Source organism: Hemibagrus wyckioides, linkage group LG27, assembly GCF_019097595.1.
Source record: "Hemibagrus wyckioides isolate EC202008001 linkage group LG27, SWU_Hwy_1.0, whole genome shotgun sequence".
Classification (NCBI taxonomy): Eukaryota; Metazoa; Chordata; class Actinopteri; order Siluriformes; family Bagridae; genus Hemibagrus; species Hemibagrus wyckioides.
This window is the reverse complement of record NC_080736.1, coordinates 4,787,288-4,807,410: the sequence shown is the minus strand read 5'-3', so window position 1 is coordinate 4,807,410 and position 20,123 is coordinate 4,787,288. Positions and strand designations below refer to the sequence as shown.

Sequence of the window (20,123 nt, the reverse complement as noted above, 5' to 3'; positions counted from 1 at the left end):
CAGCCTGTAATTTCAGTTATTTATAGATGTATTACACAGCTGCAGTGCTCCCACTTTGGTGCATTCTCTCTATCTCCGTCCCATTCCCTTTTTCATTTTCCAGTTAACTCCCTCACTTCCTCCCTCCTCCTCCTCTCTCCCTCCTCCCTCTCCTGTTATTGCATATCCTATTTTATTCTTTCTTTCCTGCTCAAATTTTCCCTAAAATGGATTAATGAGTCTCTCTCTCTCTCTCTCTCTCTCTCTCTCTCTCTGTGTGTGTGTGTGTGTGTGTCTGTGTCTCTCTCTCGCTCAGTGAGTGTCACGTGACTCGCCTTATGCAGGCCATGTTTATCCTCCACATGAATTAGTGTTTATTTCCTCCCCTCCTCCTCCTCCCCCTCTTATTGTTTCTCTGCTTCTAGATTATTCCCTTTATTTTAACGTGCAGGGATGAAAGCACGAATCAGAAACAGACCTGGACTCCTATAGGTGTGTGTGTGTTTATAGGTGCTCCCTTTTTTTTTCTTTCTCTATGCTGTGTGTGTGTGTAATGAAATAAAGGCAGTCATGTATAATTCACGTTATGATCGTGTAGCAGGCCGGGGCATGCTGCCGACTGTATTATTCATGCCGGAATGGCTGACGTGCCGTCTGTCTGTCTTGTTTTATCTTTCTTTTCTTTTCCTAATCCCTTCCCACCCCTTTTCCCCATCCAAATCAGTAGACTTTTAGTCTAATGCACGCTTCGATACCGGCGTGCCGCACGTTCGCTTCGTTTTCCGATGCATTTGGTGTCACCACCGTTCCTCTTCTTCCTTCTCGACTTTAAAAAATGTCCCGCGAACGGATCAGCATTCCGCTCCCCTCATAATTTCCATACATCTCGTAAAGGTGGGTGGCCAGCGTCACCTCCCCGGGTTGTGTTCCCACTTAAATTAATCGCTGTTAAATTCTCGTAAATGTATGTAGAGGCTTTTGTGCGAAAGCAAATTTCAATTCCGAAACGCTTTTGATTATGTTTAATGGATATTGGGATAAATCCCCGTCAAGCTCGGGAATTTTGTAAGGCTCAGGTTCAGTAGCTCCGTCGATCCTCGAGGGTAATAAGTAACCAGTTTGGATGTTATTGTTTTACCAGTTTTAATAATTTGTTTATGTAAATAATGTTGGAACCGTATACGTATACTTTTGTTTTTTTGTATCAGTGCTGGTTTATTAATTTTTATTTTAGTAAATATGAACGTGAATATGATGATAAATTTAATCGTCTTGACGTTCTGTGTGGAACTGGTGTCTGGAGGTCGAAAGTTAATGGAATGACTGCAGTGAGTGCGCGCGTGTGTGTTAGGTATGTTACGGTTTCATGGTTAGTCACGATGAATGATCGGATGGTCACCGAACCATTGGCTTTTTCACAAGACAGATTATATACACTTCAGTCGGTTGTGAACTTCCTGTTTGTTTGTTTGTTTGTTTATTTATTTATCCCCCCCCCCTTGAGGTTCTCATCTATTTTGTCTCCAGCTCTCATAACAAAGCCCCCCCACCAAAAAAAAAAAAAAACTTCCTCCTTTTCTCTGAATTCCAGTTTAATCCCATTCAGTTTGGTAGTAACTCTGAAACATGTGTTGAAAGGATGACGGAGAGAGCAGTGATTTTCCCGCAGGTCATATTTTCTATGACGTTTGTGTCACGTGGTCATACACTCATTCTAGCGGTCAGTTTGGGATGAACTTGGTTTCACCGTGAAAATAGAATTTATAAATAATACAAATCACGGAGTTATATACGAAGAGTCTATTGGACGTTTCATGACTCAGGAATTGTTTACTATCTGAGGAAGGGGCACTGATATGTGACGTGAGAGGAAACACGGCAGTCGGGAGCAGCCAAGCTATTTCTTTCCCCCTTAAACATCAAGGATTTATAGAAAAATGAATCGTGTTCAGACAGAGAATAATGCTGATGTGGCTAATAAAAAATACATAAAACAACCGAGGGGCATTTTTAATAATAGGAAATTACAACCAGGATCTTACATTGTAGTACATAGTAGTCCTGTCCAGATGGATGTATACAGCTGTGTTGCATATTCCTTTCTATTTATTTATTTATTTATTTATTTATTTATTTGTCTAAATGTACATTTTTCCTCGCATCTAATTTTTCTTTTAGCATATAAAACAATGGAATAAATACAGGCAATATATATAACATTTACTAGATATAATGTTTTTTATTTATGTTTTTTTTTTGTGATGTATATTTAATTAGGCACAGAGAGACTCTTTGCCTTTAATTCTCATCCCCGGTTTGCGTGTTTGCTGAATTGGCTTCTCAATGCAGCGATCCCATAACACTGCAATATTTATAATTATTATTCTGTGAAAAACTCGAGCGTGTACATACACGTTATTCCCGCTCGGCAGCATGCACAGGTTTAGTGTGTGTTCCAGAAAGAGTGAGCTGTATCACTTCGCTTAGAGAGTCTAAGGGGGAAACAAAAACATGGAGGATTTCCCTTGTTTTTAAGCGGAGTGCGTGGGTGGCATCTCCGAGCTCCACAGCACACCGCTGCCAGAACGAGCGAGGTCTCGGATTTACACTCCTCCACAGCGGGACGGTGTTGCGCCCTGGAGCTTTAACGATCCGAGTTAGGTCGAGTCCCGAATAGTCAGGAAGTCTAAAATTGAAATCCTTTAGAGGGAAGATTTATCCCTGGGTGTGTGTGTGTGTGTGTGTGTGGGCCCGAGCGCCGCAACAAGAGCCTGTTGCTCCGGCCGCACGTAGGGAAAATAAACGTGTTATGGGAATTACGTTCTCAGCACGACATCCGAGGCGTACCTGAACGAGACCGTCCTTTTCTGTACTGCCGTACATCTCTCTTAGCCTACTGTATCAAATTCCTGCACGAGGAGGAGCGAGTATTTTTTTTTTTGTGTGTGTAAAACCCAGATCACGTACATTACCGCAGGCTTTTGCTGAATTTGATTAGTGAAAGGAACAGCATGTTCCTCCTGGGCTTCTCTGCAGGTGGGAAAATGCTAAAGTTCTCTGTTACAGCTGCCCGCTATGATAATTTAATACTGATATTGTAATAAATGTCATCACAACACCTGTTACAGCAACACTGTGGCTATTGTACTATCTTTATATATATATATATATATATATATATATATATATATATATATATATATATATATATATATATATATATATATATATATATATATATAATATTTTAAATTTTTCTTTATTTTTTCTTTTTTTTATGGTATCAGTTTGATGGCAATACTATTTTCTATTGATTTATTTTCCTTGCTATATATATATATATATATATATATATATATATATATATATATATATATATATAATAAAATATTCTAATGCTATCATCATAGTTCCTTTCCTTGTCTTTCTGGTTATTTTCTGTTCTCCCCCCTTTCCTCACTCTTTCCTTTTCCAATTTCCATCCATTCCTTTCCCTTTCCTGTTTCTTTCTTTCTTTCGTCTTACAATTGTTCGTTCCTGTCCCTTCTTTTCCTTTTACATTAATTTCCTTGCCCTTTGTTTCCTTTCCATTTCATTCTCCTTTCTTCCCCTTCCCTTCCTTTTTCCTTTCATTCCTGTTGCCCTCTATCCTTTTCCTCTGAACTATATCCGATGCAGGAAACAATTTCCTGATCATGCCCCATGTATAGAGTTGTAGAAAGACACGTGGGGTATATTTTTGCCGAGTCTGTAAATCATTTACGACACGCTGACGCTCAGTTACACACAATTGTCAGCATTTAAATATCCTATGTAACAAGTATTGAAAAGATTTCTAACAGCCTGCTCTCCTTTGCTCTTTCTTTATCTTCCAAAGCCTCCAAAAAACACTAATGGTTCAAGCAACCAGGCCCGGCTGCTCAGCCCGCCGATGAAGAGCAGCTCCTCCTCTTCTTCCTCCTCCTCCTCGTCGTCTTCGTCTTCCTCGTCTTCATCCTCACACTCGTCCTCCTCGGAGAAGCGCGTCTCCAAGCGGCCGCAGCAGATGGAGGTGGCGTCACTGGAAGACAAACAGCAGAAGGCCAACCGTATCATCTCGGAGGCCATCGCCAGGGCGCGCGAGCGGGGCGAGAAGAACATCCCACGCGTCATGAGCCCCGAGAGTTTCCCCAGCTCCTCCGAGCTACACAAGCACAGAGCAGGATCCTCGAAATCCAGAGGGAAGAAGGGCTGCAAGAGCGCCCGCATCATCAAGTCTCCCAGAGAAAAGCAGAAGAGTCTGATCAAGTAAGAGCTGCTTGTTGTTGTGTTTTTACTCGTATCTCTGACATCTATATCAGTTCCTCTTTTTTTTTTTTTTTTTTTTTTTTTTTTAAAGATCTTTCTCATTGTGCTTTCACGCCTTGGTTCATTTGCCATCTCTAAACAAGATGCTTGTGCTGTTTATTGGGGTTGGGTTTCACACTGCAAATAATCGAAAGAACCAAAAAGCAGGGGGGAAAGAAACGTTAACCAGTGGGCGTGTATGGCTGAAAACATGCTCTGAAAAGACTTTGATCTATTAATGGGACATGCATAAGCAGAAAAAGAGAAAAAAGCTTTGCCGAGTGTTGAGCACTAAAATCACAAAAATCACCCAAGCATAGAGAACACAGAGCAATGATTAGCTAATCTTAATATATAATATCAAGTTTAAATCTCATGTCCCATTTATTGCGTCCTTGGTTTTAATGTTTCCTTTTGTTCGTTGGTCTAAATCTCCAGAACTTGTGGCATTTCTGTAGTGCTAGAGCTACAGAAAAAACACATGGGGAAATATACAAAATAACACAGGCGATTCGATTCACTCGCTGTAGGTGAGTCGATTCACTTGCTGTAGGCAAGTTGATTTACTTTACATGCTGTAGGTGAGTCGATTCACATGCTGTAGGCAAATCGATTTACTTGCTCTAGGCAAGTTGATTCACATGCTGTGGGCGAATTGATTCATTTGCTGTAGACAAGTTGATTTACATGCTGTAGGTGAGTGGATTCACATGCTGTAGGCAAATCGATTTACTTGTTGTAGGCAAGTCGATTCACATGCTGTAGGCAAGTCGATTCACATGCTCTGGGCGAATTGATTCATTTGCTGTAGACAAGTTGATTTACATGCTGTAGGAGAGTCGATTCACATGCTGTAGGTGAGTCAATTCATATGGTTTAGGTGAGTTGATTCAGCTGTACACGAGTCAATTCAGCTGTAGGCGAGCGGATTCACTTGTAGGTGAGTAAGGTTCACTTGTAGGCAAGTCGATTCAGTTGCTCTAGGCGAGTCTATTCACTTGCTGTAGGCGAGTCTATTCACTTGCTGTAGGCGAGTCAATTCACTTGCTGCAGGCGAGTCGATTCACTTGCTGCAGGCGAATCGATTCACTGTGTGGTGTTCTCTCTGTGCCGTCAAACCGACCTAGAGCTCTAGTTACAATTGGGCCAAGACCACATCACTCAGACGTTCTCAAAGCAGTTGTTTCGGTTCTAAGCGAGTCTGACTACTAATAGAACCACAACCAAGAGCTAGAACACATCTGGGTTCAATTCAGGAACTAAACTCTGTATATGTGAAAGCACTGACCTTGGCATGCTCAAAATACTGACATTTCTAGTTGGTTGTTTTGGAGTTTGCTCTTCTCTCCTTTCATTTGTTTATACTGTTATGTTTCTCACACTAGTGTTTGTAGCAAGCTTCAACCAAATCCACTGAATAACAGGAAACTCGTATGCAGCTGTTTAGGTTTTGCATGGGTAATTGATAGGAAGTGAAGGGGTCAAATCAGAGATTAAGGCTTTTAGTCCTTTTTTTAAGTATTATAATCGTTCAGCAGGCCTGTATAAGAGACACTCGGTTGTTGCCAAGATGATAGGAGCAAAGTTCATTTACTGTCTGTATTTATTTTACTAACTTGCTGCCGGGTAGCTGTTAGAAAATAGAGAGCAAAAACAATATAGCGAGAGAGAGAAACACGTGTGTGAAGGGAACATGAACGAAGTCAAAGAAATTCCCTTTTCATCTCATTCAGTTGTTTAATTTCCTGATTTCCCCCCGAAACTGTACATATAGACATATGAGAGTCGAGTGATTTCCTCAACAGAATTCAGTACTTTAAACCATAAACCTGTCCAAAGGTTCACGCTGGACATTTATCAGGTTTCATTTCTGTCACGCACCTGAGATGGAAACGTCAGCTCACGTGAAATATAATCGATAATCATTCAGTCGGTCCGGTTCAAGACAACGAGAGTAAGCGTCTTCTAGAGCAGGTTTGTTCAAAACTGCCATTACCCACGTCTGATATCACTCACGTCTACATAAAATTATAAAGTGTAGCACTCTAGCATGTCCTTTAAAAAGTGAGCAGTGCGGGTTTATGTAATATCAGAAACCTGAGCTGTAGGTGTTCATGCAGTTAAAATAAAAACAGGCGTCATATCTTAACAGCGCTTTTCTTTTTCTAAGCTTTCCTTTCTTTATTCTCTACATTAATTTCTTTCCTTTCTGTTTCAATATCCTCACCTTCCTCTTTCCCCTTTCTTTCTTTTTATTTCCAATTTCAGTTAAACTTTATTTCTGTAGTGCAGAGCAGCTTTACAGAAATAAATAAATTATACATTTTACATTTTTTTTCCCTAATAACTAAGCTACAGGCGAGGAAAAACTCGTTGTTAGAAAGAAACTTTAAGAGGAACTAGACTTAAAAGGGATCCTCATCCTCATCTGACACCGGATAGTGTGATATAGAAATCATTTCCCTTCTATAACCGTGTATTACACGCTCGAAAGTGTAATTGCGTAACCAGGAAATTCATTCCAGTTATAACATGAGGTCTGTCTTGTTGAAGTTATGAACTGAGTGCAACTTACTCGATTCCTTTTCTTACCTTGCCTTTCTAAATCTGTATCCTGTCCCTATTCTTTCCTTTCACTTCCATCCCTCCTGCTTTTTATAATCGGCGACTGTCTGCCTTTTCAGGGATTTTGATATTAGACCTGCCGAAAATAAAAACCACCTCCAAATCGCTCAACATGTCCGTGATACTGGTGCACGTAAGATGTACACCGATCAGGCATAACATTATGACCAGTGACAGGTGACGTGAATAAGACTGATGATCATCTCATCATGGCTCCTGTTAGTGGGTGGGATATATTAGGCAGCAAGTGAACATTTTGTCCTCAAAGTTGATGTTAGAAGCAGGAAAAATGGACAAGCGTAAGGATTTGAGCGAGTTTGACAAAGGGCCAAATTGTGATGGCTAGACCACTGGATCAGAGCATCTCCAAAACTGCAGCTCTTGTGGGGTGTTCCCGGTCTGCAGTGGTCAGTATCTATCAAAAGTGGTCTGAGGAAGGAACAGTGGTGAACCGGGGACAGGGTCATGGGCGGCCAAGGCACACTGATGCACTTGGGGAGCGAAGGCTGGACCGTGTGATCCGATCCAACAGACGAGCTACTGTTGCTCACAGTGCTGAAGAAGTGAATGATAGAAAGGTGTATGACGGGTCAGGGCTGTTTTGGCAGCAAAAGGAGGACCAACGCCAATAATAGGCGGGTGGTCATAATGTTATGCCTGATCAGTGTAGGAGACTGTGTTTGGCTGGATGTAAGAAAAGCAGGACACGTACAGGAAGCAGAAGCAGGTTGCGAGAGAAAATAAGTGCCTCGTCCCTGTGAAAGTCGACCAGATTGTACCGGAGGCTGTACGAGAAAGCGTCTCTGTGCTGAATGTGGATCGGTTTTAGCTCCTTTACCGTCGCTATTACAGGAAGGACAAAATCTGACCGTAGATCAGCACTAATGCACTGACATCACTCGCAGACTCGCGCTCTGCTCCAAGACGCACCTGTTAGGAGAAACAGCGAACACGCTCGCCCGCCTCTAATTACTGCCATTATTCTCATTTTACACTTAATGATTTTTGAGGGATCTGTGCCGCAAAAGGAGGGGCTCGCTCTCTCTCTTTTTTTTTGTTTTTTTTTTCTCCCTTCATCCGCTGTGTAATATGAGCGTTCTCCATGCACCAGTGTAAGGAGAGGGAATCGAGTTTGACGCAAATGCTTTAGCTTTGTATTAGCGCTGCTCTGAAAGCATGGGCTGAAAAGTCTAGCACTTATTATTTACCTCACCATGTCTCAGTGACAGAAATAAGGAAAAACCATCTTCTCAATGCAGTAGTTTTATATTTTTGTTTTTCGGTAGCTATGTTAATGTACCACAGTAATGGCTTCCTTCGATTGCTAATTAATTAATTGCGTGCAAAATGTACGGCATGCTAGTTAGCCAGGCATTTTAAGATATCAAAAAGGTACAGATGTTCATTTCTATCTTTACTTTCTTTCATGCGAGGCGAGTTAAAACAGGTTTATTGTTTTCACATACTCGTGTGTTCCTGTTTCCGGAAATATCATCTTCTATTTATTCTGAATAGTTAAAACGGTTGTAACGACTGCCAGGTTGCTTCAAGGCCAGCGTTTGTAGCTCAGCCTTGGATTCGTAATGTGGAGCTTGAGCTGAAGATACAGCATCGAGGAAGTGATGTTTTGAGAAATCTGCTCAGCTCTGGAGTTTTGTTTGGTCACACGAATGTCCTATTCAGGCGGCACGGTGGCTTAGTGGTTAGCACGTTCGCCTCACACCTCCAGTGTCCTGGGTTCGCGTCACTGTGTGTGTGGAGTTTGCATGTTCTCCCCATGCTTGGTGGGTTTCCTCCGGGTGCTCCGGTTTCCTCCCACAGTCTAAAGACATGCTTCTAGGCTGATTGGAGTCTCTAAATTGCCCATAGTGTGTGAGTGCATGAGTGAATGAGTGTGTGTCTGGTTGGCACTCCGTCCAGGGTGTATCCTGCCTTGATGCCCAATGACGCCTGAGAATGGCACCTCGTGACCTGAGGAAAGATCGGATAAGCGGTACAGACAATGAAATTAAATGTAATGTCATATTCAGCCGGATTTAAATACAGATCATATGGAGAGAGAGAGCCGCCTACGAAAACCGGATTGCTCTCATATCTGAGAGGATGCTGTGTCCTGCACTATATCACAAGGCCAAGCATGAACATATTCAGCATTCCAGCTCATCCAGGAAAAAAAAAAAGCGTCGGGTGTGAAATTTCTGCACGGACTTGCCAGCTACGGTAAACAAATTAGCTGTGTGACTGACCCAAATACTTCAGCTGCGAGCTACACAAAAGCCGAGCAGGACGCATGTTCCCCTCGCACAAGACGGCTTTTTATTTTTAGATAGATGCGTTTTAATTTACTCCCACAGACCCCGGTGCGAGAGAACCGTCAATGCTCGTTCCGCCCGTGATTTATGTGGACACGGAGGCTGTTCAATTAAATAAAGTGAAATATGAAGGAAATGCGCAAGAGTAGAGGTCATACCAGCATGCCTGCATTTTTATTTTTATTTTTTTAAAACCTGCTGTTAAAACAGTGTAACGAACAGGATGTCATAATCCAATTTCCTCTTGCAACAGTAGCACTGAGCTGCACGATTGAGTTAGGGGTTTTGTTGTTTCCAGAGTTTTTTCGAAACATGTTAGTCATCCGCTTGGAATAAAGCGTTAAGCACTATAACCAGGGGAATAGACGAACTCCGAGGTGTTGAAGCTTCGCAGTCGTGTACACGAGCGCCGGTCTTTTACACTTGTTAGGAAATAGAGCTCAGCCATGATGTTCAGGAAGTAAAGATTTCTTCCTTTTTAAAGCTTATGGTGCAAGAACGACGTCTGATTTCAGAATTATGTAAATGAGAAGTATCAGATACGGTGCACACAATAGCGCTTTTTTTATTTCAGATACCCATCCTGAAACCGTGACCAAGGAACTAAACTGCAGCTTTCAGAAAACAATCACGTTATGAACCTAATAAAAGTTAGTTGTCTTTATTTGTCACATATACATTAGTGCACAGTGAAATACTTTCTTCACATATCCTTCTATCCTTGGAGGGTCAGGGTCAGCCATGATGCAGCGCCCCTGGAGCAGGGTGGGTTGGGGGCCTTACTCAAGAGCTCAACAGTGGCAGCTTGGTGGTGCTGCGGCTTGAACCCTGATTTTTCTGGTCAGTGACCCAAAGCCTTAACCATTTGAGCTACCACCATCCTCATAAATATATATAAACATAATCAAAATCAGTCATAACAAAAGACATTGCAATGTGTTTCTTCATCTGAAAGCTTTTCCATAAAATATCCAATTTGAGTCCTTTTCATTTGTTACAGCTCAGGTTCAGGATGGTTTAATCGTTTTTCCTCTTCTGAAATCTGATCCTACATTTTTTGGGTGTTGTCAGCCATGTCTTTGGATGTAATCATAAAAACGAAAGTGACTAATCGAAGATGTCGTTGTAACCATGGAAACAGGGCACTTGTATAGAAAACTCCTCTTGTGTTGTGGGATTGGTCCATATCTTTTTAGACACATTATAGGGGATGATGATGATGAGAATAATCATGATCAAAGATATTGCCAAAAGTTTTGGGACACCCCTCCAAATCATTAAATTCAGGTGTTGTGTTTGGCCCCTTAGTTCCACTGAATGCTTCAGCTTCATACCAAAACATTTTGAACAATTTTATGCTCCAGACTTTGTGGGAACAGTTTGGGCATGACCCCTTCCTGTTCCAACATGACTGCACACCAGTGCACAAAGCAAGGTCCGTAAAGACATGGATGAGCGAGTTTGGTGTGGAGGAACTTGACTGGCCTGACCTCAACCTGATGGAACACCTTTGGGATGAATTAGAGCGGAGATCTTGCTGCGGAGATCATGTTGGAACACGAAGGGGACATCCCCCAAACTTAAGGGGTCAAGCTCAACCCCTGGAAAAAAGAAAAAAAACAACACTTGAAGACAGTGATTTGGAGGGGTGTCCCGAAACTTTTGGCAACAAGTGTACGTCTAGTAAAAATGTATGTTCGCAGTGCATTGGGAACAGTAGAGACTTTTCCCCACTTCTTTGCTATGAAATAATTTCCCTAAGGTCATGATTCATGGCACAGGCAAAGTGACTCGCTGACCTCATTCCCAATGCATTGTGGGATCTGTATGGGAATCTCGCAGCCTTTTTTTTTTAAATATTCCATGTTCATGAAACATCTCATTTAAACTCTGCTGAAAAATCTGTGAAGAAATGGAGCAGTAGGTGTTACAGTAGAATAGAGCGTTTCAGTCGAGACCTTGTGCAGTCATGGAACACGCTCTCCACATCTTCTCAACCCACAGCTGTGTTTTTGGCAGCAGAATACGCCGTCAGCTGTTAAAGAGCTGATGGGAATCACGGTGTGTTTGGTTACAAAGCAGGAGCCAAGGATAGGTCAGCTTAACCGCCAGCGTCCCCAGCCTAAACACCAGAACGTCCTGTTTTAGCCGGCTCCCTTCCTGTTGGATTGTGGGTAGAGGTTCATCACAGAGATAAACTACTTTTTTAGATTTTAAAACAGATTTGATTTGAACACGATGCACTTCTAAAAACAACTCCTTTTGGTTTCACATCTTTTGTCTAAAAGGAGAACCATCAAAAAAAAAAAAAAAAAAACCAAAGCAAGGTTTGTTTTCATTTATAGACAACTTTGTTTTATTTTTCACTTCTCACTTCGAATCTGGACATCGATCAACTCGAAGGCGACCAACTGTTGATGGAGGGGTTTTCGGCGCCGGATTAGCGCTGGAGTAGAAGCATAGAGCCCCACTGACCTCCTTCTGTACGTCACACACACTAGTGTAACTGTCAGCGCTGCTGAGCTTAATCCTTCCTCGAGTCAGTCAGAGAGACGTACAGACGGAGAGAAGAGAACGAGGAGATGGATAGATGACGGGTTCATAATTGTGCTGGAGAAGATGTGAGCATGAGAGCGATTCTGAGGGAGAGAGGGGAGTGGGTGTATGTGTTAGCGCCGCTTTTGTCCAGAATAAACGAGTGTATTTCTCTTTCTCTCTCTCTCACGCTCACTCTGTCTGTGTCTATCTCTATTACTCTCTCTCTCTCTCTCATGCTCACTCTCTCTTGCTCTCATACTCTCTCTCACTCACTCTGTCTATCTCTATTATGCTCTCTCTCTCTCTCTTACTCATGCTCACGCTCATACTCTCTCTCTCACTCTCTCACTCTCATGCTCAATTTGTCTTGTCTATCTCTCTCTCTCTCTCTCTCTGTCTCTCCTACTCTCTCTCTCTCGTACTGTCACGCTCACTGTGTATCAGTTAATGGCTTGAACTTCAAACTGAAGTGCGATTAGAGAATAAATCTTAAGCCCTATTTGGATGGGATTCGTTCATCAAGAGGAAGTTTGTAATAAGCGTCATTTGTTATTATTGTTGTTTATTATTATTATTATTATTATTATTATTATTATTATTATTACAGTGCGTCTGGGTTAAGGGTATCAGTACGGTTGTGCGACAAACAGTAGATAATTTTTGCGAATTTTACTCAGTGGAGCACGCACAAAAACACAGACACAGCCGATCCGGACGGAAATAAACTCACAGAGGAGCATCTTTAAAATAGGACCTATTTAATTACCCCAGGACCTCATAAACATTTACTCCTGTCCAGATAAGAGCACCAGACCAACAAATAATCCTGAAGTGCTTAGATGTGAGATTCTTAACAATACGTTTTAATTAGACTTCCAGTTTGTGTCAGTATTTTAACGCACAGAGATCGTAAATTTGCCGTTTCCATTTTTGTAGAAGAACATCTCGCGTGGAACGCAGACCCGGTGACGAGAACAATGTTTTGGGTAAATCATGATGCTTTTAACATCTGTAAATAAGATCCAGTTGCTGCAGCAGAAACAATCTTGACCAGAAGCCCGACTTTAAACCTCGCTGGGCGGTTTCTGTGAAATCTTCGAGGACGTACTTGCTGAGTCTTGCACTTCCATAACGTGTACTCGGCACGGTGGGGGGCGGGGGTGGGGGGAGCGATGAATACATTACATGCGGCCGTATGCAGCGTTGGGTGGAGTTCAACATTGCAGTGAGTGCTAGTGCAGCGTTTGAGGAAGAAAACAGAGGTCCAGGGAGAAAAGGCTGCCATCTGGAATTTCACGGATTTTAAGGAACGAGTGAGTGAGAGAGATGTTGATACGAAAATTTGTTTGATTTACAAACACTCTATAAAGTATGTGAACTCATAACCATCACACCCGTATGTCTTTCTTCCCCACACTGGAGCTGGAAAGTTCTCTAGCATTACAATTTCTTTTTTAATGGAAGTAAGTGACCCAAACCTGTTCCGGCATCACCATGCCCCTGTGCACAAAGTGAGCTCCGTGAATGAAGACATGGTGTGGAGTTTAAGGCTAGAGAGTGTCCTGCACAGGGCCCTGACTCTGACTCCGACTCAATCCCACTGAACACCTTTGAGATGAACTGGAACCCCCAGAACATCCCAACATCGGTGCCTGATCTCATTAAAGATCTTTAATGAACCCCACAGCCACCTCTAGAGGAATGTTTTCCCAGAAGAGAAGAGTAGAGATGAAGAGAATCCGAACCTGGAATGTGATTCTCCATGGAAGTACAGGGGTGTGATATTCAGGTGTCCACAAACCTTTGGGCCTCGTTTATTTTCAGACTGAATTAACCTCTTACAGGCCGGTGCTGCTTGCTTTTTAGAGATTCATAATTGTTGTGATTAATGTCAGTGTCCGAAATCGAGGCCGAGCTTCAGAGTGACACAACAGGAAAGCATCAAGAGATCACGAGTTTGAATTATGAAGATTTCACAGCCAGGCGTGCCGATGGGTCTAAATTCCGTTGAGAGGAATGGCATGGTCCTCCTCCCTCTCTCGCTCTCGCTCTCCCCCTCTCACCCCCCTCTCTCTCCCTCTCCATCTTCCCCTTTCTCCCTCACTCTCCCCCTCTCTCTATGTCGCTGCCCCCCTTTCTCCCTCTTTCTTTCCTCTTCCTCTCTCCCTCCCTACATCTCGCTCTCCTTATGCTTCCTCTCTCTTATGCACTCTTTCCACTCTCGCTCTTGATCTCTGTTTCTCTTGCACTCATACCATCTCTCTCTCTCTCTCTCTCTCACGGTGGGTCACGTATTCCTTCGAGCGTGTGACGTCGCCCCGAGCGTCGGTTTGAAAACATGCGATTGGTTAGCTTCACACGTCTCCGAGGAAGCACGTGTTGGTGTTCATGCTCGGTAGCTGGCGTACGATAAGGTAGAGCTTGCCAACGTGTGGAAATTGGCAGGTGAACAAATCTGGGAGAAAAATGGCAGAAGAAAATCCAGGCCAATATGAAAGCGCAAGATCTCAGGTTTATTAAAGATGTAGTATTTTTGTGTGAGAATTCATGAGCCGATTCCCCCCCCCCTCTCTCTCTCTGGATATATCTGTGTTCTGTTCTCCTACGTTAGTTAATTAGTCTAATTTAAATGCAGACTCCCACCATGCCTTCACGTCTGTGTAATTAGAGATGAAGCTCAAATAACGGTTTAACAGCTAGTAGATGGGCGTCTGTCACAAAAGTTCAATATCAGAGGTTACAGGGGTCATTCTTTTCCACCATCATTTCACATTTAAGCACAAAACGGCCGCGTCGTGATATTTAACGCCTCACACACGCTTTGTGTGCTGTTTAGTGGATTAGGATTGTCCATTTTTCTAATGTGGGGGGAAAAAATCTTGTTTAAATGACCAGATTCTACCAACATGCATTGTTTACTTGTGACTTGCGTTATATTTGCACATCTTTCATTTTTATTAATGCACTTCTGTGTCATATCTGTATTCGCAGGCAGTGGCTTTGCTAAAGCCGATCTGGTTGTTCCTTCTCTAATGATTGTGAGGGGATTTTTGTGCATCAGGATAAATTGTGCAAAATGAAAAAGCATCATCACTCATTAGCGATAATAGTTAGAAGAATTTCCTTTGATTTTCCATCCATAGTTTGGAGTTTGCGGTCAGTCTGAGGTCCTCGTGTGTGTATTTGTCTCTCGATTTGATGGAAATCGTCCCCCCAGGTTTATAGATATAGCTTCACACCGGATTCTTCCATCTCCTGTCTCGCTTTTCTCATTTTCATCTCCTGTTTACCGGCCTGTTCGTCACAGCTGCTGCGGCGATCATGTCACTCTCAGGAAATGATGTCAAGGCTTGCCACCCCCGCACTTTCTCCGCTTGACGCTGTCTTTCAGTTGCTAGGCAACCTGGCAGTCGCACTGTCCCAGGGATTAGTGAAGTGTAATGCCATCCCATCAAGCGCGTCTGCGTGCGTGAGCCAGTTGGTAGCAGAAGACCTGCTGTGTGAGTCACGACCCAAACACACCTATTCAGCAGATGTTTCGGGTGGAGAGACAGATGAGGAGCGGATGGCAAAGACAGATGATGGAAAATGAAGATAGAGAACTGTGTGTGTGTGTGGTTTTGTGGCACGGCAGCTGATTTGACAACCAAAAGAGCTTGACTTGCTCAAAAAAGTGCCACTTCAGCCACATCCCGGGTCTGACGTCACAACACCGTCTCTGATTCGCTGTCCAGCTATTCGCCTGGCAATATTCTAGCCCAGGCATAACATTATGACCACCTGCCTAATATTGTGTTGGTTCCCCTATTGCTTCCGAAACAGCCCTGTCCCGTCCTACACTGTGTATTCTGACCCCTTTCTATCAGAACCAGCAATTTGAGCAACAGTAGCCCGTGTGTTGGATCGGATCACACGGGCCAGCCTTGGCCTCCCATAACCCTGTCACCGGTTCTCCACTGTTCCTTCCTTGGGCCACTTTTGATAGATACTGACCACTGCAGACCAGGAACACCCCACAAGAGCTGCAGTTTTGGAGATGCTCTGATCCAGTGGTCTAACCATCACAATTTGGCCCTTCATCAAACTCACTCAAATCCTTACGCTTGTCCATTTTTCCTGCTTCTAACACATCATAATGTTATGACTGATCGGTGTAGTTTGGTCACTAAAAACGCAAAATGTTTAATAGCAGCTGCCATTAAAAATCACAGGCTTATAGTATATTAATTCTTTTCTGCTAAGGTTAGCGTGTCTATAGTAACAGCTACATCCCAGGGTCTTGTACGGTAGACATTAGGAAAAAAAAAAAAGTAATAATTGAAATGGTGACACTTTTCATTACGGTTCATGGACGTCTCCAGTGTCAGCTTTGTACAGGAGCGTTTTTCCACCATGTTAAAGTCTTCATTTTTTTCTCATTAACTTAAATTAAAAGGAGGACATTCCTTAAAGTTTACAGAGGTTTATAACACTACGTTGAACATGACTAAACGACGAAAAAGGTTTCGTTATTCCGTGTTGTTTATTCATAAACGGTATAATGCAAATTCCTGTGGTGTAAGAGGAAGTAAATGCCTTTTCAGGAATGTTTTATTCCTTGTGCGCCGTGTAGAAACAGCTAGGAAGTTCCGTTTAAAGAAACATGGACGAATCCCTCTCCTTAGGTTTCACAGAAATCAGTCAGAGTTGCATGACGTCTTTCATAACACCCACTCGGTCAGATCACATCTCGTCCGGCGTGTCCAGTTCAGTACTTTTAACACCATGGAGGTGTAACTCGGGCATGAAATCCGCTCCACTCTGGCGTCTCGTCCCGTCCGTGTTTCTCAGCCGGCGGTGCACACGTACATGAGCACTCCTCTATAACACTGCTAGTTTCTAAGCTCTCCAGAAAGAACATATTGTTCTCCCTCTGGCATGGAGTGAGAGCAGGACAAATCGCCGTGTGGAAGTTGGAGTGGATAAGGAGAGAAATACACACACACACACACACAAGACAGGATTAAGCCTTGGGCATTGCTTTAGCTCTGATCTGCTATTGTTCAGCGGGTGCTGTTGTGGTACCAGACTAGGCGTCTTGCCATCACATTCCTCCTCCCAGACACCACGGACTGTTCACTCTTAATGCCCTGGTACAGTTCAGGTCAAGAGTCTTTGTACTCCAGCCTCATTCTGTGTTTCGTATCAGTGCTGGGATTTCCATTTGCGAAACACGCCAGCAGGAATCATTTACAGTACTCTTTTGCAAATGGCTTCATTTATCAGCCATGTGTTTGTGCTGGAAAAGCAGAACGTGGAGGTGTGAAGGCGAGCAGGTGCTTCACGCTCACTGGGAATTTACACTTGTGGCCAACGGACAGGAAGTTTATGATGATGCTGTTGCTGGGGCGCAACAAATGCTCACTCTGTGTATCTCTCTCTCTCTCTCTCTCTGTATCTGTCTTGCACTTTCTCTGTCTTACTTTATCTGTCTCACACTGTCTCTCTGTTTCTCTCACTCCCTTTATCTCTCTCTCTCTCTCTCTCTCTCTCTGTATCTGTCTTGCACTTTGTCTTACTTTCTGTCTCACACTGTCTCTCTGTTTCTCTCTCACTCCCTTTATCTCTCTCTCGCTTTCTGTATCTGTCTTGCATGCTCTCTCCCCCTCTCTCTCTCTCTCTGTGTATCTGTCTTGCACTCTCTCTCTCTCTCTCTCACTCCCTCTATTTCTTTCGCTCATGCTCGCTCTCTCTCTCTCACTTACTTTATCTGTCTCACTCTCTCTCGCTCGCTCACTCTGTCTGTCTCGCTCTCACTCCACCCCCCCCTCCTCCTGATTTCAGGGATTTTTTTTTCGTGCATTCTGGAACATTTTATGCAAACTGTCGTGGGTTGCTGTTCAGTTGGTCTGACCGATAAAGTCATTGTGCAACTATTATAAAATTATAAGAAATAAGTACAGACGTCATCCGTCTGAGAAATTTCTTCAGATTACGCTCGGTTTCACACTAGTTCTTCTTACTGCTGCTTCCTTTCCCCCCCAAATCATTCAGTGATGTGGTTTTTTAAGAAGATTAAAAATGATGTGAAATTTTCTCATCTGTCATTTCCTTAGCTGTGTGTGTTTAAACCTTTACACCTATTACATTGTTTGAGACTTTTTAAATAGTCTGGAACAAATATTTCCAGCGTCCTCTTTGGTCATTTTTGCCAAGTCTCTTGGGTATTTATTTATATATATATTTTTATTATATATTTTATTATATATATATTTTTTTAATCTTTGACATTAAAAAAATCTTTACTTTTTTTTTTATTAATTAATAAATTAATTATTTTATTTATTTATTCATTTTTAGAAATATAAATGATATAGTAAAGTAAATATACTATAATTTACATAATTTAAGAATTTCCTTTTCTCACTCCTCCAGATCGGTGATTTAAAATAAATAAATAAATAAATAGTAATACAAAAGAGAGAAAAGTAGAAATGTATAAGAACAATAATTTAAAAAATTAAATAATTCAGCATTAAATGTAAAATTTTAAATAAAAAAAAACAATGAAATAAAAAGGCAATAATGTGAAAATGAAATAATAAAAAAAAAAGTCAGAGTATAATATGCAGGAGCTAAAATTATCAAGGTTACAAAACAGATTAGTATTTAGACTTCCCCGAACCACTCGGAGCAGTTTTATGATTTTTACAGACCACTCTTCTAACAAACAGCCCGAGAGTTCGAAGTCGAGATGTGACAAAGTAAATACACAGAACATTGACTTTGTAAAGTCGTTAAACACCTCTATATTTAAATCGGCTCCATTAGCATGTCAGCAGCGACACACACTTCTGAGGTTCCTAATAAAGACGGTCGCTTAAAAGCCAGGGAGCTGTAATAATCAGCAGCAGTTCATTCTCACATGGAAAGTAAAGGAGCACAAACTTTTGCTCTCAGATATGTAGTGTGGAGAATCCAGTCCAGAGTTCCTGATATAAAAGTGCGCTCCGTCACGAGTTTACTCGAGACTACATTCCTTCTCACGGTGAAAGTGATGTGTTTGTGTTTCCTTTAGGAAAATAGTGATAAAGATCGGGAAGAAGAAGAAACGCAAGACGGAATCTTCAGACGAGCTCTCGGATGACGAACCGCCGCCTCGACGACCCTCTAAAGACGACGACTCGGTGAGTGCGTGTGTGTGTGTGTGTGTGAGAGAGAGAGAGGGGGGAGTGTGTGTGTGAGAGAATGTGTGCGAGAGAGAGGTAGAGTGTGTGTGTGTGTGTGTGTGTGTGAGAGAGAGTGTATGAGAGCGTGTGTGAGAGAGGTAGAGTGTGTGTGAGAGAGAGAGTGTATGAGAGCGTGTGTGTGTGCGTGAGAGAGTGAGCGTGTGTGTGTGTGAGAGAGAGTGTATGAGAGCGTGTGTGTGTGAGAGAGAGTGTATGAGAGCGTGTGTGTGTGAGAGAGAGTGTATGAGAGCGTGTGTGTGTGAGAGAGAGTGTATGAGAGCGTGTGTGTGTGAGAGAGAGTGTATGAGAGCGTGTGTGTGTGAGAGAGAGTGTATGAGAGCGTGTGTGTGTGAGAGAGAGTGTATGAGAGCGTGTGTGTGTGAGAGAGAGAATGTATGAGAGCGTGTGTGTGTGTGTGAGAGAGAGTGTTTAAGGGTCAGAAATTAGTGCTAGATAAGCTTCAGGGCGCACACATTGTTACCTCTCTCTCTCTTTCTCTCTCTTTCATCTCTTCGTCTCTCTTTATCTCTGTCTTTCTTTATATATTAATTTCTATCTCACTATCTATCTGTTTTTATCTTTCCCTTACTGACTGTTTATCTAGCTATCTCCATCTCTCTGTATCTCTCACTCAATTTCTTTCTTTTCCTTTATCTCTGTCTATCTATCTATCTATCTATCTATCTATCTATCTATCTATCTATCTATCTATCTATCTATCTATCTATCTATCTATCTATCTCAGTCTGTCTTCCTTTGCTCATCTCTCTCTCTCTCTCTCTCTCTCTCTCTCTCTCTCTCTCCCACACACACTCCCTCCCACCCACCCCTGATCTAATTATCCACATTAAAGCCCTGAGTGTTAATTAAGGCAGTGTGCTGCTGATGACTCAGTTAGCCTGCTGGAGATAAAGCAGTGGCCGTGTCTCTGTGACGTGTTCTGGAAAACATGGGGGCCTGATGGCGACAGCGTCGAGGTCCTTTAGTTGGTCATATTGAGAGTCTCTCTCTCTTTATTAGCTCTCACTCTGACATTTAGGCCACAGATCTATTTAGGGCTCTCAGGCACACTGTACTAGTTTATTAGAGAGGCCTCTCCTGGTGCACACACTGATTGGATGATGTGTGTGGATAA

The 20,123-nt window shown here is 42.5% G+C and overlaps 1 protein-coding gene across 7 annotated transcripts in view; it reads left to right on the top strand.

The window, feature by feature from the left end:
• chd9 (chromodomain helicase DNA binding protein 9) overlaps positions 1-20,123 on the top strand; it is an 81,096-nt gene that overhangs the window by 33,420 nt on the left and 27,553 nt on the right. For all 7 annotated transcript variants that reach the window (XM_058381267.1, XM_058381270.1, XM_058381268.1 and 4 more), the window contains 2 exons: positions 3,857-4,266; positions 18,838-18,946. In XM_058381267.1, the coding sequence (XP_058237250.1) occupies positions 3,857-4,266; positions 18,838-18,946 (519 nt within the window). The remainder of the gene's footprint in view (positions 1-3,856; positions 4,267-18,837; positions 18,947-20,123) is intronic.